General features: G+C 40.4%; 1 protein-coding gene across 1 annotated transcript in view; it reads right to left on the bottom strand.

The window, feature by feature from the left end:
* UTP20 (UTP20 small subunit processome component) overlaps positions 1–27,140 on the bottom strand; it is a 134,743-nt gene that overhangs the window by 103,161 nt on the left and 4,442 nt on the right. The window contains exons 3-11 of the mRNA XM_089694285.1: positions 25,200–25,266; positions 21,548–21,680; positions 16,799–16,987; positions 15,812–15,893; positions 11,629–11,766; positions 8,402–8,557; positions 4,853–4,999; positions 4,633–4,767; positions 1,997–2,074 (exon numbers count right to left, since the gene is read on the bottom strand). Coding sequence (XP_089550411.1) covers positions 1,997–2,074; positions 4,633–4,767; positions 4,853–4,999; positions 8,402–8,557; positions 11,629–11,766; positions 15,812–15,893; positions 16,799–16,987; positions 21,548–21,680; positions 25,200–25,266 — 1,125 coding nt within the window. The remainder of the gene's footprint in view (positions 1–1,996; positions 2,075–4,632; positions 4,768–4,852; positions 5,000–8,401; positions 8,558–11,628; positions 11,767–15,811; positions 15,894–16,798; positions 16,988–21,547; positions 21,681–25,199; positions 25,267–27,140) is intronic.

Genomic DNA, 27,140 nt, shown 5'->3' with positions numbered 1-27,140 from the left:
GCACAGGGCCAATCAGCACGGTCCAGACAGAGGGTCAGGGGTCATGCAGCCTCATAAGACAGTCCGAGGAGAATGAAAACTCCTCTTACAAACCAGTGCTCGGCTGGACACTGATAGAAGTCACAACACTGCTATATACTGCTGATGAGAAAAGGTATTTAGCAGTTTATATTTACTAAAATAATTGCAATTGCATTTCTATATTCTGTGTACTGTGAGAGACCATTTATAGTGAATGCAGGGTCGTGGGTTTAGTAACACTTTAACAAATATATTTCTTACGAAAATCACGCCTATTACCTTAGGAACGCTATGCAAACGTTCGATGCCCATTGGCAATTTCGAAGTCCCACTGGATGGAATACACGTGTTCTACCTCTTGTTAATTTTCCAAGTGCCTCTATGGGCCCTTCCAGCAAGGTTTAAGTACTATTATGGTTAAGTTATATATGATTTTTTTTTTTTTGCTAGTTATCTGAATATTGTATCCTTGTGATCGTTTTTCCTACTTCCCCCCCTTTTTTATGTTTTCTGTGTACAAAAAACTACCTTTATAACTAGAGTCTAAATTTAAAAAAAAAATATATAGCACTAGGCATGGGATAAGACCACATTGAATTGTTTTAACCTTGTTCTTAACATAAACATTTTAAGGGTTACTAAACCCAAAACTGTGATGAACGCATAGGTACGCCGTGACGCAGCTTCTGGAGCGCGGTGACACACTTCCGGCGTCGGACGCCATTTTGAGGAACCTGAAAGTCCCCTATTTCATGCAGTATACTTAGGCATGAAGGATTTGCTGCTGCTGTTGCTGATACAGTCTTGAGTGGGCATTTTTGTTATAAATAAAACCTTTATTACCACCTACTACACTATGGGAGATTTCTTTCTCTCACCCTGTGGGGTGTGAGATATTTTTCATAGAAAACCTTCCTGTAAAGCCTGTTTTTATCTGGAGAGGAACCAGAGGTCCCAGAATCACCTGCCATTGTTGGAGTAGGATCTTGGGAGATCATGAAAGTGAAGTAGCCCGTTGGGTTGCAGAAGTGAGGCGAGGAGGCAATTTAGCCATTCGAGGATCTGAGTGTGCTGACACATTCACAGCTACCTTTACCACATCATGTTGCATGGTTTTTGAAGCACAAGTTTATGGACATTTTTGGATTAGTGCTGTGTTTGATCACGTTTGTTCACTTTATCACTTAATATCCCTATAGGGGTTCTTCCTGATATATTTTGTAAACCCAAAACTGTAAAATCAGTCTGTATATGCAGTAAAGAATGCTTGTTATACTCAATGCAGAACCTAAGGGGTTAATCCTCTGCATTGTGTAAAAAGGTTGTTTGATCCTGTCTTCTCTGATGCTCCCCTTCTTCCAGTGCCCCCCTCTTATCTGCTGATAAGACATATGGTGTGGAGTCACTCTGCACATGCTCAGTTTGGTGTGTATTGCTAGAGAGGCTTTTTCTTGGGAGAGTGCATGTGATCAGCACAGGGCCCATCAGCACTGTCCAGACAGAAGTCAGGGATTCTGCATCCTCCTAAAGCAGAAAGAAACTCCTAATATAAGCTTTAACCAGTGATCAGCTGGACACTGATAGAAGTCACAAGACTGCTCTAACTGCTGATAAGAAAAAGTATTTAGCAGTTATATTTACTAAAATAATTGCATTTCCATGTTCAGTGTGCTGTGGGAGACCAGATATAGTGTATACAGGGTCCTGGGTTTAGTAACACTTTAATTCATATTTTTAGATGGATGTATCCTTTCAGCTTACAGGATCCTTTTTCTGTGGGCATGAAACCCTAACTGAAGAGGGTGGATTAAATGAACTGCTAAAAAAAAGCTGATTTTTTTTCCTCTTTACTTTTCCATAGCTTGTGGCATCAGTTACAGAGATTTTACTTTTATACTTGTATACATTACTTTACTATTTATTTTCATAATTAATACACAAAGAGTGCTCTTTTCTAAAGCTATTAGATACTTGCCTGCTCAAACTGCTTCATTTTGAATAGCCCTTCTGAGAAGTCCATCAGTGATCCTCTTGAAAATCCACTGTCAAAAATCTTAAAAAAAATGTTAATGCAGATTTGTTTATCATTTACAGTAAATGACCTTTACAAGATATAGTTATCCTCACAATCTGTCATTTTTGCCACCCCCAGTCCCATTCTTTTAATCTAAATGCAAACATTAGTTGCCAGCCATCACTTTTGGCAAGTGTTTATGGTTATTCCTAAATGGGTGAAGCAAAAAGAAATGCATAGACTACATTCAGTCAAACTGCACTCAGGAAATAACTACTCACAGGATGAATCTGGCCATCTAAAGTACAAATTTCAGACAGACCGAATCATAGCTTTAAATTACATTTGAAACCGTCTATTACATTGTCACAACACAAGGCAGTAATAACACTTTTAACAAACTTAAAGCGGAGTTCCACCCATTTTTCCTACTTTACCTGATTATGTTGTCCCTCTGAAATAAAGAACAAGTTGGATATATATACCGTATTTTCCGGCGTATAAGACGACTTTTAGGGGGGCTTCCAACGGAAGGGACACTAAGTACTTTTCCTCCCCCCCACTGACACCAACGATGGGGCACTATTCCTCCCCCCCCCCCCCCCACTGACAACAACGATGGGGCACTATTCCACCCCCCACTGATACCAGTGATGGAACACTATTCCTTCCCCCTCTGACACCAATGATGGGATACTATTCCTCCCACTGACACCAATGTTGGGACACTATTCCTCCCACTGACGCCAATGTTGGGACACTATTCCTCCCACTGACAGGGCACGATTCCTCCCACTGACGCCAATGATGGGGCACTATTCCTCCCACTGACATTCCTGCCACTGATACCAATGATGGGGCGCTATTCCTCCCACTGTCACCAATGATGGGGTGCCATTCCTCCCACTGACACCAATGATGGGGCACGATTCGTCACTCTGACACCAATGATGGGGCACTGTTCCTCCCACTAATACCAATGATGGGGCACTATTCCTCCCACTAATACCAATGATGGGGCACTATTCCTCCCACTAATACCAATGATGGGGCACTATTCCTCCCACTAATACCAATGATGGGGCACTATTCCTCCCACTAATACCAATGATGGGACACTATTCCTCCCACTGACACCAATGATGGGACACTATTCCTCCCACTGACACCAATGATGGGACACTATTCCTCCCACTGACACCAATGATGGGGCACAATTCTTCCCACTGGTGTGCATTGGAAGAGGGGTAGTCTTATACGGCGAGTATAGCCCAAACACTATATTTTAACAGGAAAAGTAGGGGGTCGTCTTATACGCCCAGTCGTCTTATACGCCGGAAAATACGGTATTTTTTTTAATATACATATCTTTAAATCCACTGCATGCCTGCAGTTTCGGTCCCAAACGCCTAGGCGATGACGTCGTAAGGCGATTTGCAAGGTCTCCTGGGATGTTGTCTCCCGTATCCCAAGAGTCCTTTGGTTTCCTGTAATCGCGGGACTTGGAAATCGGAAATGATGCGAATGGGAGGTGTTTCACCCCATTTTACCGGAGTCCAGATTACAGGAAGACATGGATGCTGTATCCTGCTGTGTCCTACGCTGTGCTCAATGCTGGAATTGCAGAGTGTGTACATCACGCCGAGCAGTGTCTGTACTGAGCAGGAGCAAGAACAAGTGGTGCATGCTGGGATAGCCAGCAGCACCGAATCCTGGAAATACCTGCGGGCTTCAGATGCCCACAGCCATCATGGTGCCTGCCTGCTTCTGAGATCATATGTAAATTTTTAATAATTACTAAGTAATTACAATGCTTTTACTATTGAATTATTCCAATTGTTAATGCTATTTGAAAGGTCATCGTGGATCTGCTTTTACCAAAAATGTATAAGGGGGACTGGAGTTCCGCTTTAATAAATTAGTTTGATTAAAACAAGCTGCACTGAAAGGTTTCTGTCATTTGAGAATCATAAAGGCTGCCATTGCCGATATCTGCTTTTGAAAATGTTTGTACCCTGTCTCTCATGCTATAGTTGTAGCTTTACAAATAACAGAAGAACAGAGTGCCCTGTCCTTGTGAGGTACATAGATTTATTGAAATAAAAGAATAAAATACTACCAACAAAACTGGAAAATGCAATTGCATAGAATCCAAAATCACATGAGAGTAGTCATAAGAACTGAGTGATGTCAAGGACTGCTCTCATGTGATTCTGAATGATAATGATTGCAATTTGTACTTTTGTGAGTAATATGTTTTTGTGTAAATGTATGTACTTCACAAGGACAGGGTGCTCTGCCCCTCTTAAATTTTTGTGAACAGAATTTTCCCTCTCTGTAATGAGAGTTGCCATCTATATGTACAGCTGGGAATCAGTTGGGATGGTGTACAGTATGTCTGTGTGATCTGTTGCTAGCCCTGAGAAAACTATTTTTTGGTGGTCTGATAACTACTTAACCATCGTAAGCTGCTCAATCACTTTTTATTAGTTTTGTAACATAAGTCTGCAGCTTTAACTTATTTTCAGAGTTTCATCTTTCATTTTTCACATGTGCCATGGAGAGTAAACACATCTGGAGTGCAGAATATAAATTACCTTATTTACTGTGTCTATAATCTCAGACACTGGCAAAGAGACATTCTCGTTGAGAAGTAAGGTAGAGATAATACTAAGAAGTCTGTGACAACAAGATGATGAAGTGTTGGGAACTTGTAATAATTTTGTCAATGTCTAGGAGAAAACAAAACAAGAGATTTAACAAAATTTAGCGAAATTTCGAGAAGACGGGTAACAGAAAGAAATAAAAGGAATTTACCTTTGACACCTGTTCTGGATAAGGAATGTTTGACCCTTGATCATGTTCCACCAGGATAGAATAGGCTTCTAGTAATCTTTCTATCTGATCTGAGCATTGTGTGCTGTTATCAGCATTCATTTTATCTGAAAGCTCCACCAGAGATTCCTTACAAATGACAAATCAAGAAAAACAGTTAATTTGCAATGTTTTTATTCAATATATAAATATTTATATGTGCTTCCAACCCCCAGGTTCCCCTTCTCCAAGCCTAAATCACTTGCAATCCCTATTCAAATTATCTTAGATTTATACAAAGAAAAATAGTGAAATGGAAATAAAAATAATCCCAATTGAGAGTTAAACTAGAATAATTTGATTATATTATATTGTATATTTATAAATTGGGATGTGGTACTTTTGTGGCAGCTAAAACTCTTAGAATAATTAAGAATAATCTGATCACACAGACAACTTGTCATTTCACAGTTCAAATCGCACCAATTTCAGCATGCTTAAACAATGTGTTTTTATAAATGGGTACATAAAAGACTGTTTACATAAAATATTGGTTCATTTTTACCATATAATTAACTCCTTAACTTCTGGGCTTAACAATTTTCTAGCTACAAAAAAGAGCACATACCCAACATTTATATGAAAGAGCTAAAGTTGAAGAAGGAGAGCTGGGAATATATCAACCCTATAGAGAGAAAAGTGCATTGGGACCTATATCTCTTATAGGTCCAAAATTGAAGGTAAGAGACTGGTCATACTAAGGCAAAGAATTTGTGAATTAATATCTGTGCATGAAAAGTCTCTGATATAGTGATCTCAAGTGAAATATCCCATAAGATCCTCCAGTACTCCACCACAAATAATACACTATATTGCTAAAAGTATTGGGACACCCCTTCAAATCATTGGATTCAGGTGTTCCAATCACCTCCATGGCCACAGGTGTATAAAATCAAGCACCTAGGCATGCAGACTGCTTCTACAAACATTTGTGAAAGAATGGGTCACTCTCAGGAGCTCAGTGAATTCAAGCGTGGTACCATGATAGGTTGTCATCTGTGCAATAAATCCATTTGTGAAATTTCCTTGCCACTACATAGTCCATGGTCAATTGTTAGTTGTATTATAACAAAGTGGAAACATCGGGGAACAACAGCAACTCAGCCACAAAGTGGTAGGCCAGGTAAAATGACAGAGCGGGGTTAGCGCATGCTGAAGCGCACAGTGTGCAGAAGACACCAACTGTCTGCAGAGTCAATAGCTAAAGACCTCCAAACTTCGTGTGGCCTTCAGGTTAGCACAACAACAGTGCGTAGAGAGCTTCATGGAATGGGTTTCCATGGCCAAGCAGCTACATTCAAGCCTTACATCACCAAGCGCACTGCAAAGTGTCGGATGCAGTGGTGTAAAGCACGCTGCCACTGGACTCTAGAGCAGTGAAGATGTGTTCTCTGGAGTGATGAATCATGCTTCTCTGTCTGGCAATCTGATGGACGCGTAAAGTTTGGTGGAGGGGGGATTATGGTGTGGGGTTGTTTTTCAAGGGTTGGGCTTGGCCCCTTAGTTCCAGTGAAGGGTGCCAGCATATCAGGACATTTTGGACAATTTCATGCTCCCAACTTTGTGGAAACAGTTTGGGGATGGCACCTTCCTGTTGAAACATGGCTGCGCACCAATGCACAAAGCAAGGTCCATAAAGACATGGATGAATGAGTTTCGGGTGGAGGAAGTTGAATGGCCTGCACAGAGTCCTGACCTCAACCTGATAGAACACCTTTGGGATGAATTAGAGTGGAGACTGCGAGCCAGGCCTTCTTGTCCGACATCAGTGCCTGACATCACAAATACACTTCTGGGAGAATGGTCAAACATTCCCATAGACACACTCCTAAACCTTGTGGACAGCCTTCCCAGAAGAGTTGAAGCCGTTATAGCTGCAAAGGGTGGACCAACTCAATATTGAACCCTATGAACTAAAACTGGGATGCCATTAAAGTTCATGTGCGTGTAAAGGCAGGTGTCCCAATACTTGGTATATAAGAAAAGTACTTGATTTGCACTGATTGACACACATATGGAAGATTATTTTTTTTGAGTATTTATATTTTGCAGACACAGACAGTAATCTATTAATTGGTTTGGATTCTTACATTTACTTTTTCAAATTTGTGTTAATAGAGAGCAATGTGGCACTTGCTCGCATTTGATCGCTAAAAAAACTGTTCTAACAAGGGCTAAATACATCCATGTATCTAAATCCACATATCCCAAAACACAATGTTTCAACGTCAAACATAATTTCAATTTCAAATATATACTTTAGATTATTTAAACACATTTTACACGCCCGGACTTACACTCCTGTAATAACTTTTTTTAAGCAAGCCCAGTTGGAAAACTTCCAAGGACCACAAGCATGGCCCTTGTCTACCTCCAACCAAAAGGATTTTTTTTCCTGATAGAGACATGGGGCTGTAACTGCTGCTTCATATTCTGCAAATGCTTGTTTCCAGGCTGCCATGTCTATTTTGTGCATCAATACTTTGTGTGCCATACCTGTGGGATCCCCATGGAAGCTGGAAATCACTGTAGTAGACATCAGTGAGTTCAATTAACTTTCAGGTCCTGCACTGAATGGCTGCCCTGCTGCATTGTGAACACAGGAGGCTGCTCGCTCAGTACAGCAGCCATTCAGGGAACTTGTTGCTTTTTCTCAATGAATGCAAAGCATTCTCTGATTGGATGAGGTGCAGAGGCAGAGTAGTGATGTCACAATCTCCACCTTGTCCAACCAGAGAACACTTTGCATGCATTGAGAAAATGCAGAGTTCCCTGAACAGCGCTCGTGTGTGAAATACCTTGTGTTTACAATGCAGCAAAACAGCTACTTGGCATGGGAGCTAGTGGTCTCTACTACACTGATTTCCATCCTCCACAGGGATCCCACAGGTATGGAACATACGTCTAACTTTGGTCCAAGATGGACCAATGTTAATTATGTAAAAATTGCCATACCTAAACTTCAGCTTTAAAGTGACCCTGACGGTATGTGAAAGTGTGCTTCTCATGGACAATATACTTGCCTTTACAGACGCCCATTTGTTGAAATGTCACCTCTTTACTGCTCCCCCAGCACTGTATAAGTAGTACACGTTAGAAGGGATGAATACCTTTACCCACACAGCACACAGTGTTCTTTCCCTCCAGCTTATATGTCTTGCAGTGATGTACAAGCCAGCAGAAGAAACAGCATACAGTGGAGGAACAGATATTCCACATACCCGGAAATGTGGAATACTTGTAGCAGTCAGGGAAGCAGAGAAGAGGTGCCATTTCAACAAACAGGCCTCCAGAAAGTTAAGAATATTGCTTCTTCAATTTCCAGTAGGATTCAACATACAAAGTGACCCTGTGATAATCATTTTAAATAATTGAAAGGATTTCCTTATGAGTTAATGGGAGCTTTTTGACAACCCTGATGGTGCTATTATTCTGCCACACACCATAAATAGCAGAACAAAAACATTGTTGTCTTCACATATACAACCATACCTGAATACTAGTAAAAAGTGGTTCGATGTGTTCCCCATTAATGTAAACCGTAGCAGACTCCACAAAATGTTTCAATGTCTCGCCTACTAAAGTCCAGGGCAACTGTTCTTCAGTTTCTGTCACTGGTCCAACTTTCTGTAAAACCAGTCGCAACACCTGCCAAACACAGAAATTATATAATCTATGTAAAAATAAGCATGTGACATTCACAATTAACCATGAAGGTGATTCTAAAATTCTAAGCAAAAACGCCAAATCCTAATGACAAAACCCTAAACCAAATAGTTGTTTCATACACAATGTAAAAATAATACAATCCCTTTTTATGTCATACTTTTAAAGTACATGATATCAGCATAGTGCATCCACAGACACTTCCTGCTCTAGGGTGACAATGCTTACTTAGTTTAGTAGCAGTGTGGTCGCCCTTTCTTGTGTGCTCTTGATTTGTTCTACAAGCAGCTGGGCCAATGCTCATTTTGCTGTATGCACCGTAGCAATACTGTGTGTTCAGTTACTGTGAAAGGGTGCACACATCCACAAAAAGTGTACAGTGTACTGAGAAAAATCGAACAAAAAAATAAGGTTTACAGTTAAAAAAAAAAAAAAAGTATTAATTGTACTATAACCATTTCATTTATTAAGAAAAAAAAAAAGTGTATGACAGTTTAAAAGTCCACAAGAAACTTTATTGGAGACTGTTCCGACAGAATACTATGGCAGAACCTGTCCTGTATGAACGGTCTCCAATAAAGTGTCTTCTGCATGATACTAGTGCTGTGCAACCCTCCTTTCCAGACTTGTATCATCACCAGGAGTGTGACTAGGTTACGTGCCAGTCTGCAATTGCCTTTCACAGTTTAAGTTATAAGTCATTACTAAAACCAGTAATAATCAAATGCAGAAGCAATTATTTAATATGATAAAGAGTAGATACAATCATATAGTATTACAGATATAACCCCTGCACTAAGGCATTCACACTGAGAAATTCAGCTACATCATGTTTCCCAATTATTAGTGAAATGTATCTGTGCCACAATGTATGCTATGTAGGTCTGCCTGATATTGGGTGTGAATAAGTGTGAAAACACATGAAAAGTAACATAACCCAGAATAATGAATATACCGTATTTGCCGGCGTATAAGACGACTGGGCGTATAAGACGACCCCCCTACTTTTCCTGCTAAAATGTAGTGTTTGGGCTATACTCGCCGTATAAGACTACCCCTCTTCCAATGCACATCAGTGGGAGGAATAGTGCCCCATCATTGATGTCAGTGGGAGGAATAGTGCCCCATCATTGGTGTCACTGGGAGGAATAGTGCCCCATCATTGATGTCAGTGGGAGGAATAGTGCCCCATCATTGGTATCAGTGGGAGGAATAGTGCCCCATCATTGGTATCAGTGGGGGGAATAGGTGCCCCATCATTGGTATCAGTGGCAGGAATGGTGCCCCATCATTGGCATCAGTGGGAGGAATAGTGCCCCATCATTGGTATCAGTGGGGGGAATAGGTGCCCCATCATTGGTATCAGTGGGGGGAATAGGTGCCCCATCATTGGTATCAGTGGCAGGAATAGTGCCCCATCATTGGTGTCAGTGGGAGGAATGGTGTCCCATCATTGGTGTCAGTGAGGGGTGGAATAGTGCCCCATCATTGGTGTCAGTGGGGGGAGGAATAGTGCCCCATCGTTGGTGTCAGTGGGGGGGGGGGAATAGTGCCCCATCGTTGGTGTCAGTGGGGGGGAGGAATAGTGCCCCATCGTTGGTGTCAGTGGGAGGAATAGTGCCCCATCGTTGGTATCAGTGGGAGGAATAGTGCCCCATCATTGGTATCAGTGACACCAATGATGGGGCACTATTCCTCCCACTGACACTTGCTGACCCTGTTCTAGTACGGTGCTGCTGCAGCCAGCATATGTGGTTGCAGCAGCACCTCTACACAGAGCACTTACCTGCTGCTCCGGCACTCAATTTTCGCGGGGCCGCTCGGCTCCGCCCCCTCGCCGGTGATTGGCCGCCTGTGTGCCTTTCCTGAGCTACAGTTCTGGCGGCCAATCACCGGTGAGGAGGCGGAGCCGCGCAGCCGCACGAACATCCAGTGGCCGAACTGAAGGAGACGCCGCGCTTCCTGGACCGGATCGTCGTGGGACTGGATCCAGGTAAGAGACGTCAGCCCCTGCAAACCCCTGTACTTAATGCCGCAGCCCCCCTAACATGTGTACCGGCGTATAAGACGACCCCCGACTTTTGAGAAGATTTTCAAGGGTCAAAAAGTCGTCTTATACGCCGGCAAATACGGTACATGAATGGTTGTGGACTGTGGCATAGTTTAAAGAGCATGGTTTTAAAACACTGCTGATTGATATATATACTCTGTACATTGTATATACTTTGTCTGTACAGGACAATTGAAACACTCCTTTCATTGATTCTTCACCATGGAGCAGTTTGATATACAGTATTGATGAGGTCATAAAAGGTTTTCATATTTTAATTGTTTTAAATATTCCTCTCTGTGGGAGCCCAGGTGTGTTAATTATTTGTGAAAACCACTTAATTAATAACATTTTTCTATTTTTGTAGCTTGTTTCCATTATCTAATGATTTGTCTGGAAACACCTGAAGTTTTTCTGTACTTAAAAGTGTTTGTAAATCCTTACCTTAAAAAACAAACCATTCCATTTAACATAGAAAAGAAAGGCAAAACATTTGTGTATAGATATAAGAAACATTATAAATACTTTTTTTGCCCTTTTTTTATAAGTGATCACATTCCCTCTGTTCTCAGCTGCATAAGAGCTAGGGGAGGAGAAACAGCAGTACCCTGAGCTTCCCAGTGAAAGTGTTTGTGTGCGTTGTTTCTTTTTTAGCATTACTGGTAGGTGCACCATATGATAGCCACAATACCTCCCCATCTTTTGCAAGAAGTCATTGTGACATAAATAGATGGTGTGGTGATGAACTAACTCCTGATGACCACTAGTAAGCATATAAACAAATGCGTGCATTTTTAAAAAATCAAAACTCCAATGATCTCCCAATCTGCAACATTTACATGATATTTCAATAGAAAAATAGTTTTTGTGGCCTTCCTATTATGTGTCACCTTCTTGTGACAAACATAAGTTAAATTAGCTAAATAGCAGTTCATATTATGCTTGTCCCTCGCATACACATAATTAATTCATGCAGTACACCTAATAATACATAGTTAATTACCTTTTTGGCACAGGAGTGAAACATATGTCTGACTCCCTTGCACATCTCAAAAAGCAGCTGCCCCAAACCTTCCACCTTCTGGGGATGTTCATTAAGGTCCAGGAACATGAAGTTTAATAGTCCACTTAAATCAGGCACCTTAGATCAGAATATCAAATAGTTTTGAAAATTTGGGTCGCCAAAAAGGAAAAACAAAAGATAAGAATTTTGTGTTTACTTAAAAGAAAGCATAAAAGCTTGTACAAGTTACATATACCTGGTTATAGATGTAAAGGCACATTAATGAGTAACAATTGTGGTCATTTTAAAAATGTTTAAACAGAGCACTGAAAAAAAAAATGTATAATACATACCATTATCCTGGAGAGCTAGAGGCACTGCTCAAATATCTGGTATTCGACACTTTCGGGTGTGTCAGCTGCTTGCGTCTCCCTGCTGCCTGTAGCATTACTAGTATGCCCCTGTGCCCCTGTGGCTCCAATGGGACAAAGTAATGATGTATCGGCTGGAAAAAGTGAACAGCAAGGAGATGCAGGAATCTGACAACCCCAGAAAATGTCAGATAGTAATTACTCTAGTGGCACCTCTAGCTCTTGAGAGATTGTCTATATATTAAAATTTTGTTGGATTGGATATTTTCAAGCATACAGAATATGTCAAATGCTTTACCTCTTTTGTGACAGGGAACTTCTCTAAATAAAACATGTTTAAAAAAAAGAATGAGGGCCAGTTAACACTACAAAAACGCATTCTGGATACATTTTTGCTTACCGTTCACATCACACTCTGTTCCCGTGCAATTTTGATGCAGTTTGATATGTTCCAGTATGGTTCTGTGCACAAAAAATGCACCATGTTCTACTTTTTTTTCTGCACTGAAACTGACTGCACTAATGTAAACTAGGGCCATTGGAATACATGGAAAACACTGTGCATGCATTTTTGATGCAGAAACAAAGTCACACTGAACTGTATCTAGGGTGAACTAGCTCTGGCTTGATTCTACAGAGGTATTAATGGTTCATAGAAGAAGGGTATAGTTGATCCATCTGCACCACATCCCAAATAGACTTATCAAAAATTGTTTAAAGAAAGAAAGATGTGTGCAACTTTAACGGTGCAAAAATTCCCTCAGGATAAACACACAGATATGCTCAGATAAAAAATTATTAAAGCTTTATTAAACATTATCTAAAAAACGTGAAAGCACAAAGTCATATCGTCTACCATAGAGACAGTTTGGATAAAAACAGCTTCTACATATAAACTACCCCAAACCACCTTCCTAATGATGGAATCGTGGATATGCTTGATAAGCGGATTAATGAATTTGGAAGGTAGTAAATCCCAACGTGTTTTGCCAAATAGGCTTCTTTAGGGGTTCACATTATGGCATTTGCCATAGACTGTTAGAAGTATGTTTATGTTTTTTTTTTATATATTTGCAGTGCTCTTCTCTATATGTGACCCCCTGAAGAAGCCTATTTGGTGAAACGCGTTGGATTTACCACATTCCAAATTCATTAATCAGCTTATCAAGCATATCCATGATTCCATCATTTTGTATTTTTCAAGGAAGGTGTTTGGGGTAGTTTATATTTAAGAGCTGTTTTTATCCAAACTCTCTCAATGGTAGATGATATGTCTTTGTGCTTTCACATTTTTTAGATAATGGGTAATAAAGATTTTCTAATTTTTACCGGAGTATATCTGTCTGTGTTTATCTTGAGGGAATTTTTGCACCGTTCCAGTCCTACACATTTTTCTTTCTGTAACTCCTGGACGCCGACATCACACAAATATGCGGCCTCACAGAACTGGGCTTTTTTCAGTGGGGCCACATATTTGCGTATCTGTCTTTGTGCTGGGAGCGCGCTGCACTGCGTGCTCCCAGCACAAAGACTGTGGTGTCACTGAGAGCCCCGGGTCCCGATCCCAACGATCGGGGGCCCGGGACTCCCGATCCCAACGATAGGGGGCCCGGGACTCCCGATCCCAACGATCGGGGGCCCGGGACTCCCGATCCCAACGATCAGGGGCCCGGGACTCCCGATCCCAACGATCGGGGGCCCGGGACTCCCGATCCCAACGATCGGGGGCCCGGGACTCCCGATCCCAACGATCGGGGGCCCGGGACTCCCGATCCCAACGATCGGGGGCCCGGGACTCCCGATCCCAACGATCGGGGGCCCGGGACTCTCGATTCCGGGTCACATGATCGCTGTGATAGCCTCTGATTGGCTATCACAGTGATCAGTCACTGTACAGGCCGGCCCCCTTGTTTTTTTTTCTCTCTCTATGAATGGAGAAGAGAGATACATTGAATCTCTCTAACTTCTGGCATAGAGAGAAAAAAAATAAAGATAAAATAAATATTAAAAAAGAAAAGAAAAGATAAAGAAAAAATACCTAGATCAAGATTTGATCTAGTTCAGTGCCAGGGTTATTGTTTAGGTCAAGGTCAAAAGGTCAGGATTAAAAAAAATGGTGTCAGTTAGTTTTAGGTAAAAAAAAAAAAAAAAAAAGACAAAAATAAAATGCGCACTATTGTTTTGGAGCTGTACTACGAGTACAAACAACAAATAACATACACATATATGGTATCACTGCGATCGTCAAGAGCTGGAAAATTTATTTTGGGTTGTTTTTTGGTAATAGGTTATGGTAGTAACAAGAAACACAGCTAAATAAAAAATTTTTTTTTTTACTATTTTAGGCCAGTTTCCCTTTAATAATAATAAAAAAATCAGGAGATATCCATTACTATTTACCACCAAATGAAAGCCCAATCTGTCCTGAAAAAAAAAAGGTATAATTCACCTGGATGTACAAAGTAGTTGTGATGATATGTACAGTTTTACTAACACATGTCAACAGTGCAAAATAGTGCTTGGGCATTTAGATTTGTTTTCCCCTTAGGCATGAAGGGGTTAAACAATTTTTGTAGAGGCACTAATGGTATTACAAAAGTATTTCCCAAAGCTGTATTTGTTTAAAATTTTAAAATGTAACAACGGTACATCTTTAACAAGTTCTATATATGGAGGGACAAACCTGTTGGTATCTGCCATGCAGACCTGTTGCTGTATGGCAGCATTATCAGTTTATAAACCTCCTTGTATGGGAGTGTGTTTGTGCAGTTTAGGCAGAATTTAAAGTGGAACTTCACTCACTCAATCAACATTGACTATTTTCAATCCTTATGCTGCTAGCATTAGTAAATAGGAAGCTATATTATACAGTATTCACTTGTTTTGATATTTGTTTTTACATTTTTTTGTTACTTCCTGACTTCTTGCCTAGGCAAATGATGTCATACATCCTAGGAGTCTTCAGGATGGGAGGAGAGGTTTTCTCAGCTAAATACACCCTCCTGCCTGCATGCCTGAGCTAAAGGCAGATGGCTTCCAGGAAGTAAATGCTAAATTAATCATTTGTCCCTACTCCAGATTGCTGCAGCCAGAAATGCTAGAGAGTGCTTTACAAAGTGATTTCTCAGCAAAATAAAGCCTGGGAACATGGATGGATGGGGTGAGTTTTCTTTGAATATTAAATATGAATTAAATAGCATTTTTGTTTTGTGGTGCTCAGATGCAGTATAGTTCTGCTTTAATCCTAATATCAACATTTACTATGAGATAAGAAAGCAAAAGAATCTTCATATGACTGAATATCTACAGGTTGATAGTTTAGAGGACTTGAACAAAGATCTAACCAGCAGTCTAAACCTAAAACATTGAAAGTAAACAAAAAATAATGACATGTCTTCAGTGGTTTTCTGTGAATTGTATGATGTTAGGGTTATTGTTGTTTCTTGCTTTGTGCTTGAAAGAGTAGTAGATATCTTATAGAATGCAATAAGCCTGCACATATAACAATCATTTGTGTTGATAACATCCTACAAAAATGGTCTGCAGAGAAAGGCCGGAAAAAACCTTTAACAGATATCTCTCAATTCTATCAGTTTGTTCACCAGATCTTCATTTTCTGAGAAACCAGCCTGTGATTGATCAGCCTAGGAGACTTCCAAATCTGCCTGAGTGAAATTTGTTTACCTATTTTCCATTATACATTTTGTATTTGTATGGAAATTACCCCAACACAGAATATGATAATGTGACAAAGCAACAATACTTTGGCTGTGCAGCTCCTGGAGGAGAATGACTGGTCACAGGTGACTTACCTTCCTCATTAGGAATGCAAAACTTTCTGCAGCAAAATTTCGAATGTGTGCTTTGTGATGGGCAAGCAGAGTGCTGTATAAACTGCAGTATAAAAAAATGAATTCAGGAGGATTACTTTCCGCAAGGTGACATTTATTAGACAATTATATATACCTCTATACAATATGTAGAAAACTAACATTAATGACCTTTAGAACATTCTAGACTTCTTGGCATCCTATACATTGTACAGGCAGGCAGTTTCACACGGTTTCACACCAACAGGAAGAATCAATGAACTAACTTAGCACTTAGCAGTGCCATGGTAGTTCACTGAGAACAACAAGCCGACAGCCGCAAACAATGTAGGTACTTGTAGTTGATTCATTCACAGAAATCTGTGAATCAATGACACAGCCGTGTGTGTGCTATTTTCAAAAAGTGAAAGCTGGTACGGGGGAACTTCTCCCTGTACTGCTGTGGCACACAGGGCTTGGATCACTGAGCCACTGCAGGAGCGAGAACATATTACATGTCCCACCCTAAAAATGGGTGGAACATGTAACATGCTCCTGAATGTGAAATTATCCTTTAAAGTGGTTGGCTGCCGTTGCTGTCAATCACAGCCAGTGAGCCAATGAGGAAGGAGGGGGTGGGGCCAAGCCGTGGCTTCGTGTGTGAATGGACAATGAGCCTGCTTGGGTGCCCCCATAGTAAGCTGCTTCCTGTGGGGGCACTCAACAGGAGTGAGGGGCTAGGAGTGCCAGAGGGGGACCCAAGAAGAGGATCAGGGTTGCTCTGTGCAAATCCACTGCACACAGCAGGTAAGTAAGACATGTTTGTTATTTAAAAAAAAAAATGTTGCCTTTACAATTGCTTTAAGCACAGTTTGCTATATCCTGAACCTTTTTCATTCTGTAACAGGCACACTTTTGCACAAAGTGCAATATGTATAAAGAAAAAGGCAACAGCATAAAATGACACACAAATTGTATATTTCTAGGCACCTGTATATGGTAGGAATGTCCTTCACCATCATCCTCCAAAGGTACTTGTACAGGTAAGACAAGGATGTAAAGGCCCATTCTATCAATTGAGTGTCCTTTGTGTCCAGTAATGAACAGATAACTTTGAAAAAATCTTGAAAGTGTGGATAAAAGTCACCCTGGAGATCTCGAGCCAGCTGGACCACTAGACTGTATGGGAAAAAAAAAACACAAGTGTTACTCTACCATAAAAGAAACCGGAAAAAAAAATGAAAGATTCTCTATTCTGCAGATTGTATCATACCTAGAACTCAGTACAGCTAGGTCATTACCCAATTAGGACACACACTATGCAAGGAGTCAAAATAAATGTGACATAAATAGAGGTAATTAACTGCTCCCATAACGGGCACTTTTACCCCCTTCCCTCCCAGGCCATTTTTCAGGTTTCAGCGCTCTCACACTTTGAATGACAATTGCGCGGTCATACAACATTGTACCCAAACTAAAACTAGAGCTTTCTTTTGGTGGTATTTAATCACCACTGGGGTTTTTATTTTTTGCTAAATTAATAAAAAAAGACCACATTTTTTTTTAAAAAAACAACACGTTTTTCTTTGTTTCTGTTATAAAAGTTTGCAAATAAATAATTCTTCTTCGTAAACTTAGGCCAAAATGTATTCTACTACATGTCTTTGGTGAAAATAACCCAAATTAGTATTTATTTAGTCTGTAGGAAAGTTATAGAGTTAACAAACTATGGGATATATCTGAAAATTGATCAATCCTGAAGTACTGACAGCCAATCTAATTTCTTGAGGTTCAAGAATGTCAGAATAGTACAGATATCCCCCAAATGACCCCTTTTTGCAAAGTAGACAGTCCGACATCTTTTATAGGAGGCATGGCGAGTTTTTTGAAGTTGTAATTTATTTGTCATAATTTTTCAGAAATGAAGAAATAAAATAAATGGTTTTCACTCATTTTTTTTTTTTTTACATACTGTCACCAGTGCAGTACAGTGTCATAAACTGGCATGGCAGTGATCAGGGACACTGACTGGTGACAGTACGAAAAAAAAAAATTGATAGTTTTTAAAAAAAACTTTTTTTTTTTATAATTTTTTATAACATTTTTTTCCATTTTTTTTTAATTTTCTTTTTCATATTTCACTATGACCAAAGTAGTATAATGTTACCATAGTAACATTGTACTACGTTGGGGAAGTGATCAGTATTTTCTTTTTTTTTTTTTACACAATTTGCTTATAGCAAAGAATTACTTTGCTATAAGCAAACATTTACTTGAATGAAATCGATTCATTCAGGTTTTTTTTTTTGTGTGTGCTTAGCTGTGATTTGGCACAGCTAATCACATGACACAGATGGGCTGTGATTGGCCCAGCTTGTGCATGTGATCACTGTGGCCATTCACAGCTAGCCATACTTGTATACAATGGATGGCATGAAAGGAGGCCATCCATTGTATACAACTGTCATGTGGCCTGCTGTGACCAATGTGGTCACATGGTACCAGCAACGGAGCCGGTACACAGATGTGTCATCAGCCGTGTCCGAGGTACACGGCCGGTGACAGATCGCGCCACTGCGTGGCTCTGCAGGCATGCAAACTGCGCATGCCTGAAAGGACGCCATATGGCGTCCACTCGGAGGGACGAGGTGCTCGCCTGGCCGCCATAGGCCGGGCAGGAACAGGTTAAGAGTACTGCCACAGGTGTCTGTCTACACAGACTCACGGTACATTTAATTACAGTATATTAGGTTACTTTATTGCAAGGCTACTTTATGATAATTGCACCAATGCTAAAAAATGATACGTTGTAAACACATTAATGGTGCACCGAAATGAAAATTCTTGCACCGAAACCGAAAATTCAGGATGCATTTGGCCGAAAACTGAAACCAAAATGGACAGTTTTTTTAACAATATATGTTTTTAATCTGCCTAGCAACAAGTTGGCAAAAATTTAAAAAAAAATGCAAAATGCATAAAAAGCGTCAAAAACATGCCTGCAAAAACACTGAAAAATGGGTAAAACACAAACTGCATTGGTGTGAACCAAGCCTGAAATGCATTGAAAATGCATAAAACCGCATGCGTGTTTTTGATGCATTTTGCCTGTTTAAACGGCCGAGGAATAAGTTGGCCCTCCCAAAAAAATGTTTTTAAATGCCAAAACTCATTAAAAAGTGCGACAAAAACGTGTGCAAAAACACAAACTGCATTTGTGTGAACCAGGCCAGAAAACACAGCAAAAACGCATGTGTTGCGGTTTTGATGCATTTTTAATCTGCCCAGCAACAAGTTGGCTAAAAAAAAAATTTTTAAAAATGCATAACAAACTAGGCAAAAACATGCATGGAAAAACGCAAAACATACAAAATGCAAACTGCATTGGTGTGAACCAGGCCTGAAATGCATTAAAAACCCAGTGAAAATGCAGGTGTTGTGTTTTTGATGCATTTTGCGTCTTTAATCTGTCCAGCAACAAGTTGGTAAAAAAAAAAATGCAAAAAATGCATCAAAAAACGTGCCAAAAACGAACTACTAAACGAACAAAAACACATTGGTGTGAACCAGGCCTGAAATGCATTGAAAACTCTTTAAAAACACACGTGCTGCGTTTGTATGCGCTTGTTTTTGAGTCACATGACCATTGAAAAATGCACCCTAAACGTGGGAAAATCCTGGCAAGATTGTGGTAAAAGAGCAGGTAAAATTGCAGCAAAATCACGGGTAAAATTGCACGTTTTCTGCGGCCATTATCAGCACTTTTTACCCATTGGCACCTTTTTTCTTATCATCAAAATGCCAATTACTAGTACATTATTTTTGGCCGATACATTTCGGTTGCTGATATATTGCTGCATCCCTAAAACACATCTAAAAAAACTTGGGTTTGTGTCTTATATATCTATCTAGATTAGAAACACTTTTGTTCACATGGTAACATCATAAAATAAATACACATACTGTAGAGAGCTCTTTTGCCTACCACTGTTATATAATGGCCCAAGTCAGCGTATTACCTCATAGCTCTGTACAGATTAATGCAGAATAAACCTCATAGAGCTCATACAACCGTAATATGTTTTTAAAGCATAACTCTACTTGACAGGAGTTACATTAGTGAACAAACAGCGTCATGAAGGACAAAGGAGCACCCCAGACAGGTCAGGGATAAAGTTGTGGACGCGTTTAAAGCAGGGTTAGGGTATAAAAAAATATCCCAAACTTTGAACATCTCACAGAGCACTGTTCAATCCATCATCTGAAAATGGAAAGAGTATGGCACAACTGCAAACCTACCAAGACATGGCCATCCACCTAAACTGACAGGCCAGGCAAGGAGAGCATTAATCAGAGAAGCAACCAAGAAGCCCACGGTAACTCTGTAAGAGCTGCAGAGATCCACAGCTCAGGTGGGAGAATCTGTCCACAGGACAACTATTAGTCATGCACTCTACAAATCTGCCCTTTATGGAAGAATGGCAAGAAGAAAGCCATTGCTGAAAGAAAGCCATAAGAAGTCCTGTTTGCAGTTTGTGAGAAGCCATGTGGGGACACAGCAAACATGTGGAAAAAGGTGCTCTGGTCAGATGAGACCAAAACTGAACCTAAAAGCAAAACAGAGTATGAATACTTGTCAGGAGGGGGAGGATACTAGAGCCCAATAAGTATAACTTTGCTAAAAGTAGAGTTACACTTTAAGCCGATCACATCCTAGCAAATCTGTTCAAAGTTGCTCTGGTTTGCAGTAAAAACCCAAAAGGGGTTCCTATCTTCCCCACTATCCAAAACGAACTAAAAATGTTTTAGCTGAGCATACACGTAAATGAAAATTCATAATCATCTCATGACTACAGCTAGGAAAATTAGCTTTCAGAAACACATTAACCCGCACAAATGATCTAAAAAGAAAATTAGAGCATTGTCTACATGAAGAAAAACAAAGGCTATTTAGTATTTGAAAAAAAAGCTGAAATAACTATTTCAACTACACATTATCTAAGGCCTCATGTACTTATGAACTCCCCTAGACGTTAAGCTCTCCTGGCAGCAGAAAACCGCTAAACGCGGCAAAAACGAGTGTAAACACGGTACAGTGTTCAGCAGCGTCTACCCGCGTTTAGTGCTTAGACATTTATTCATTTGATTGGCCAGAGTATTTTCCATTGGCATGGATAAACGCCCAAGTGCTAAATGCTGCTATCGTTTAGATGTATTTCCACAAATTTTTGCTGCATTTGGTGTTTTTTGGTCAAAATGTTCCTCTCCTGCATGCAATTCTTCTGCGTTCAGGAAATGAAAGTTTAACTGCCTCTAAACTCTCCTGCACCTAAATTCTGGTAAAAACCTATGTGTGCATGGACACATAGGGGTTTATTTACTAAAGCTGGAGAGTCCAAAATCAGACTCTCTTCTGCATAGAAACCAATCAGCTTCCAGGTTTCATTGCCAAAGCTTCATTGAACAAGCTGAGGTTAGAAGCTGATTGGTTTCTATGCAGAAGGGAGTCTGATTTTGGACTCTCCAGCTTTAGTAAATAAACCCCACAGTCTTTTACTCAGTTGAGTTCAGGGAGTTTGGCAAAAAAGCACCAAAAGCTCCTAAACGCATGTTTAGGAGCAGCAGAGTACACGAGGCCTAAAGAAAGCCATAAGATCTGAACAGTGGATAGGAAAATTGAACTACAAGAGAAAACAGTGATTTGCATGTGTTATATTATAGCAGGAATTGTATACATACTCAAGAAGAGGTTGGTAGGCAAGGCTGTTCTTCACTTGTAAGTGGGTCTTCAAACTTTGGACTATGGCATTCTGATGATAAACCAGCAGATTGAATGACTGGCACTTACTGGACACTTCTCGGTAGAATGTTACTGAAAAATAAACAGTCATCCTTTAATCTGTACCTTCTGATTACTAACAAACAGCCTAACCGATTCATGATTCAAGCTTGCTTGCTTATTGGTGGATCTCTCCTAAACAAGAGCTTTACATTTGTAGTTCTGCAACCATGGTACAAATTAGTTATCTAAAGCAAGTGTCAGTGTTGTAACTTTAAGCCCCTGGTCACATCGGGTGCGATTTGGCATGCAATTTACATGCCAGGCGACTTGCAAATCGTATGCCAAGTTGCACCCTGTTGTCCGCTATTAGAGCGGTCATATCCGTGCGGTTCTGACTTGGTTGGAGCTGCACTGATTTCAAAAGTAGTGCATGCATTACTTTTGTTGCGATTTGAATAGACATCTGAGCAAATCGCAAGAAAATCGGCAGGTCACCCAATTTTGAAATCGTGCGACTTCACTCTAAGTCGCACGATTTCAAAATCGGGTTTTGATGTGACCGGGGTGTAAGAGAACTTAATTTTGTCCTGCTTGCTGCATTTGCTTTTCTTTTTTTCTATTTCCCAAACCATGTCTGTAAAATATGTACATATAATTATATGAACCAATACTCTTTATTTGCACAATGTACTCGACATGTTTAAAGTGCTACTTTTAGAGCAACACAAAAAGCCAACATGTTTACACAGATGGGTGTTAAAAGATGACTAACAACCAACAAACTACAGCCTAGAACCTCAACATGGTAATAAACAAATCCCCATTTTTTTTTCTTTGTTACACATGTACTTGTACCTACCAGTTTTCCCTATTACCTTAAAATGTGGCTTTACCTGTACTTTGACATCTCTTTTTGTAGGGCCAATAAAATCTTTTAAACAGAAAAGATGCATAACAACCACCAACTGAGTCAGGAACAGCTCATAAAAAACACATACATGTTTCATTAAGGTAATTATACAGATTTAATAATCCATACTTCCTTAACATCCCATTTCTAGCACCATACACAACTCAAAGAATCCGTTCATGTTTACATTTCTGCTGTGAATGAACTTATCTACTACTGATTATCAATGCACAGGTTACAAAACTATAAATGTCAATTACATGCACATGAGTAACTCGAACCTCACAAAAAGGCACTCTCATCATCTCATGTGTATTCATCTATACTTTATGTTAGCCAATCTAGTCAAACAGGCAAGTCCTAATGAAAGAATAAACAAAACTCAGGGCAGATATAAAAAAATGCTATTTAATGCAATAGGGTATTTCTTAAAAATAATTAACTGTATTTATACAAAGAACAAGCATAAGTAACCTGAATCTGTCTTGATATCAGCCTCTCCGTCCATAGGAGTACTGAAAGCCAATCATGCTCTACTTCACGCACTGACAGGGAACAAGCAGCCAAGAGAAATGGAGGACCTTATCAGAATGTTGCTGCTTCACCATTCACTGCCCAATCATCAAGCCAGGAGTGTGTTCTAAAAAGCTAGTCCTTAATCAAACTCTAATGCTGTGGCAAATGGTGGTTTAAAGGATAAGATAAAGTGGAGTACCTCTCACTCTTTAAAAAAATGTCAGCAGCTACAAAAACTGTAGCTGCTGACTTTTAAAAAACAGCCACTCACCTGTCCCAGGATCCCGCGTTGCCCCCGCCGCAGCCCGTTTCACCTGTCGTCCTGTATTACGAGCACCGGCATCTTCAGTGTGGGCACCCAGCTGTGACAGCTTGCGGCTTCACAGCTGGGTGCCCACTGCGCATGCGTGAGCAGCGCTGCACTTCCTGAATGGCCCCGTCGTCTTCTGGGACCTGTCACATGTCCCACAAGACTACAGGGAGGGAGGGCAGGAGGACAACTTCCGTTTCCGATCGAAAAGGAAGGGGAGCGGGTACCTGTAAAACTCGGGTACCCGTTCCCCCCCGCTTCACAAAGGTGCCAATCCTTAATGGGGAGCGGGGGACCAATCTTTTAAAGCAAAACTTCCCCTTTTGGGTGGAACTCTGCTTTAACCTTTCATAACATGTTACGAAACCCCCCTACCCCGATCCCCGTTGTGACCGCTAGCGGGGATCTTCTCCTCCCTGCTAGCGGTCACAATTTTTAAAAAACGTGCCTTTGCAGGGCTCTTCCCTCCCCACTGCATCACTTATTCACAGTATTCTGTGAATGGGAAAACTACAAGTTCCAACAGCCTTTGCGGCTGTCAGCTTGTAGTTCTCAATGAGCTACCACGGCGCTCGACAGCACCGTGGTAGTTCACTGAGCCTTCCTGTCAGTAAGTATCTCCTTTCCCGTACAGGATGTACGAGCAAGAAGATATACGGGAGACCTGCATGGGACCAGCGATCTGCTGATCGCTGTTGCAATGCTTTAGAGGTTCCAGAAACAAAAAGTAATAAATGCACTTTTTTTTTACCTGCAAAAAAAAGTGCATTTATTATTTTTTGTTAAAAAGGTGAGCTTAGCTTTTATGACTTGGCTGTGCTCTCTGGTATGCCGTCACAAAACTGGCAGCACCGAATTACAAATCCTTGGCAGGTAAAACATTTCCCATATGTCTTTTAGCAGACTATTTAGCTAAGGTTGAATGACACAGCCCAGTGGCGTCCTAATATCACCTCTACATGCCCTTTGATAGTTTGGCTGTCATCTGCAGCTTCCCTAAATATAATAAGGCTTTTGGAAGGTCAGCAAGCAAGATTATTTCTTTACACTGCCCCCATAACACATCTGTGTGGAAAAAAAGAGGGTGGGCTTTAACGTGCAAACACCACACATATGCGTTAATAGACAGCCAAAGTTTCAATGCTGAGCTTGTGCTCACTGCACACCCCCAGCACAGTACCTGAGTTGCCATAGACAGCTCTCGGTCTCTTAAGATCAGGAGCCGCTCGATGGATTCCCAATTATGTGACCACTGTGACAGCCACGCTCCCCAGGTGTATAGACGGGAAGGGGTTAAGAGAGGCAGATCTCTTTTTTTCCGCTGCAGAAGGTATGAAATGAGGTAGATCTTCCTCCAACCACTTTGCCTGTGAATTAGAAGATTCCTCAGAACTTTCAGAGGGTACGGGTAGTGATATTTAAGGAACCTCCTCATCTTTGCAGACAATGTGCTGTATTCTTGTGCAATTTGCAAGGACTGTGTTATGTAGGGTTTGCAATGGTTGTAAGTGCTCCTCACCATACATACAGATTTGCTTAAATATTGAGAAACCTATGTGCAATGGAGCACCAGTCTGCTATCTATTTCTACATAGAAAAGTGAATGATTTTGCCACATCTGCACCACTGATCTGTCAAATGAGTCACAAAGAAGTGTGGAGCAGCAATGGATTTTAGAATACAAAGATCATTTATCCTCACCTCACTGAGCCATCTGTCTTTCTATTGCTAGTCTAAATGTTTTACATTGAACATGGCATGTGCAAACGTGGGTATTCTCCTGGCTGAATATTTACCATCCTTCTTGCCAAGATCCTTATACAAAAAAAAAAAAAACACATCTTGCAACTTCTGGTCACACAGATATACATACCAAAATTCTCCGTAAGGTTCAGATCCCGCCATTTCTGTAATCCTTCATAGAAGTACGTCTCCACATCCTAATGCAAGCAAAGGATACCAGAATCAGGTACACAGATATAAGATTTTAGCTTTAGAAATGTGCCAGGGGAAACTACTGAAAGAAAATGGAAAATGCCAATGCCAACCTCCTCCTGAAAATGCTTGTCGCCTTCTTTTCCCTGGCCTCAACACTTACTGAGTTACTGGCACGAAAAATGCAAGCAGCTCCAGAAGTCACAGGAAAACCAAACTTCTGAGTTGCATACTTATTCCAGGTCAGTGACTCAAAGGACTTAAGTCTTTGGATCAACATGACAATCATGAAACTAGCACTCCCAATTGGAGAGAGGTCATAGGCTAAATATTTCTTAGTACAGCTCTTCTTTAAGACAGTATACATAAATGGGATTCTAGAGGCTAATAGCCACCAAACACAATGGGGAATAACTTTTACTGCAACCACGAAGCAAAGCATTACAGCATCTGAACACCTCCATTTGCTGCCCTTGCAGCTTAAGTGGGGGCCAATGCAGAGCAGTAAAAAACAAGAGCTCAACCGCATGTTTTTACTGTCTCCAACCACAAGTGCAAACCAGCCTTTAGGCAGTGGTGGGTGAACTGCAACCATTTATAACAGAGGATGAATTTCAGTGATTATGTAGCTGGCAAAGAGTTAAAGTGTTTGTTTGTCTTAAAATAATAAACATGTCATTCTTACCTGCTCTGTGCAATGGTAGCGCTCCCTCTTCACAGGATTTGATTGACAACAGCGGGTGCCAATGGCTCCCGCTGCTGTCTCTGTGTCCTTTGAGAAGGGGAAGAGAGAGCAGAAATGCTGCAGATGGATACAGCGCTGGGTCGAGTAAGGAGCCAAGTAAGTTTTTTTTTTTGTTGGGGGGGGGGGGGCTAGGGGGAGCGGATATTGGAAGCTTAATGCAGAGGATGCATTAGGGTAATAAAAAAAAAAATTATGCCGTTAGGACCACACACAAGCAGAATTTAATTTGAACATTTTCATTTTTAATATGTTCCTTTAATTTTCTAAAAATTAGTGGGGTCAAAAGGACATTCATTTTTCACCACAGTGATGATAACATTCAAAGGAGCAGGACGGAAATTTTTTCTGAATGAACAAATTGCTAGCAGTGTGGTTTCCATTCAGGAAAATTCATTCACTCCAAAATTGAATGTTAAAAGCAAATTACATTTTGAAGCGCTAACAAACAAAATTCGTCCAGTCATTAAGTGTACACATACGAATGTATATACGTAAAAATCTACTAGTGCATAGCCAACTTTACTGGTGACAGAATCTTGACATCTGCCTCCTGACACTGGACCTCACTTCTCCCTTAATATCTATCTATTTTGTTGCATGTATAGGTTGCTTGAATATCAAGATATGCCATTCCTATTTTGCTACACCTACCACTCAAAGCTATTAAAAAAAGTGTCTTCTGTTTTCATTGAATTTTAATCCCACAATAAAAAAAACACAATACAACGTTGAGTAATTTTTTTTGTATTCGTATTTATAGCGCTGTACAAAATATTAACATTCTCTCAATACAGACACAACACGATTACATTTTAACTAGTGGTGCACCGAAATGAAAATTCTGGTGTCAAAACCGAAAATTCAGGATGCACTTGGCCGAAAACCGAAACTAAAATGGGCAGTTTTTAGAAATGAATATATATTTTTGAAAAAACATACACTTTAATGATTAAAAAAAAAAACCAATATATACCCCAATTTTTCTTTGTAAAATATGAAAGAGGATGCTACAGTGTGTAAATAGATACCCAACATGTCATGCTTTAAAATTGCGCACGCTCGTGGAATGGCATCAAACTATGGTACTTAAAAATCTCCATGGGTGACGCTTTAAAAATTTCTACAGGTTAGTAG

Source organism: Staurois parvus, unplaced genomic scaffold (assembly GCF_062004578.1).
Source record: "Staurois parvus isolate SC_StPar_1 unplaced genomic scaffold, SC_StPar_1.0 ptg000025l, whole genome shotgun sequence".
In the NCBI taxonomy this organism is placed as follows: domain Eukaryota; kingdom Metazoa; phylum Chordata; class Amphibia; order Anura; family Ranidae; genus Staurois; species Staurois parvus.
This window is presented reverse-complemented; position numbering and strand designations above follow the sequence as displayed.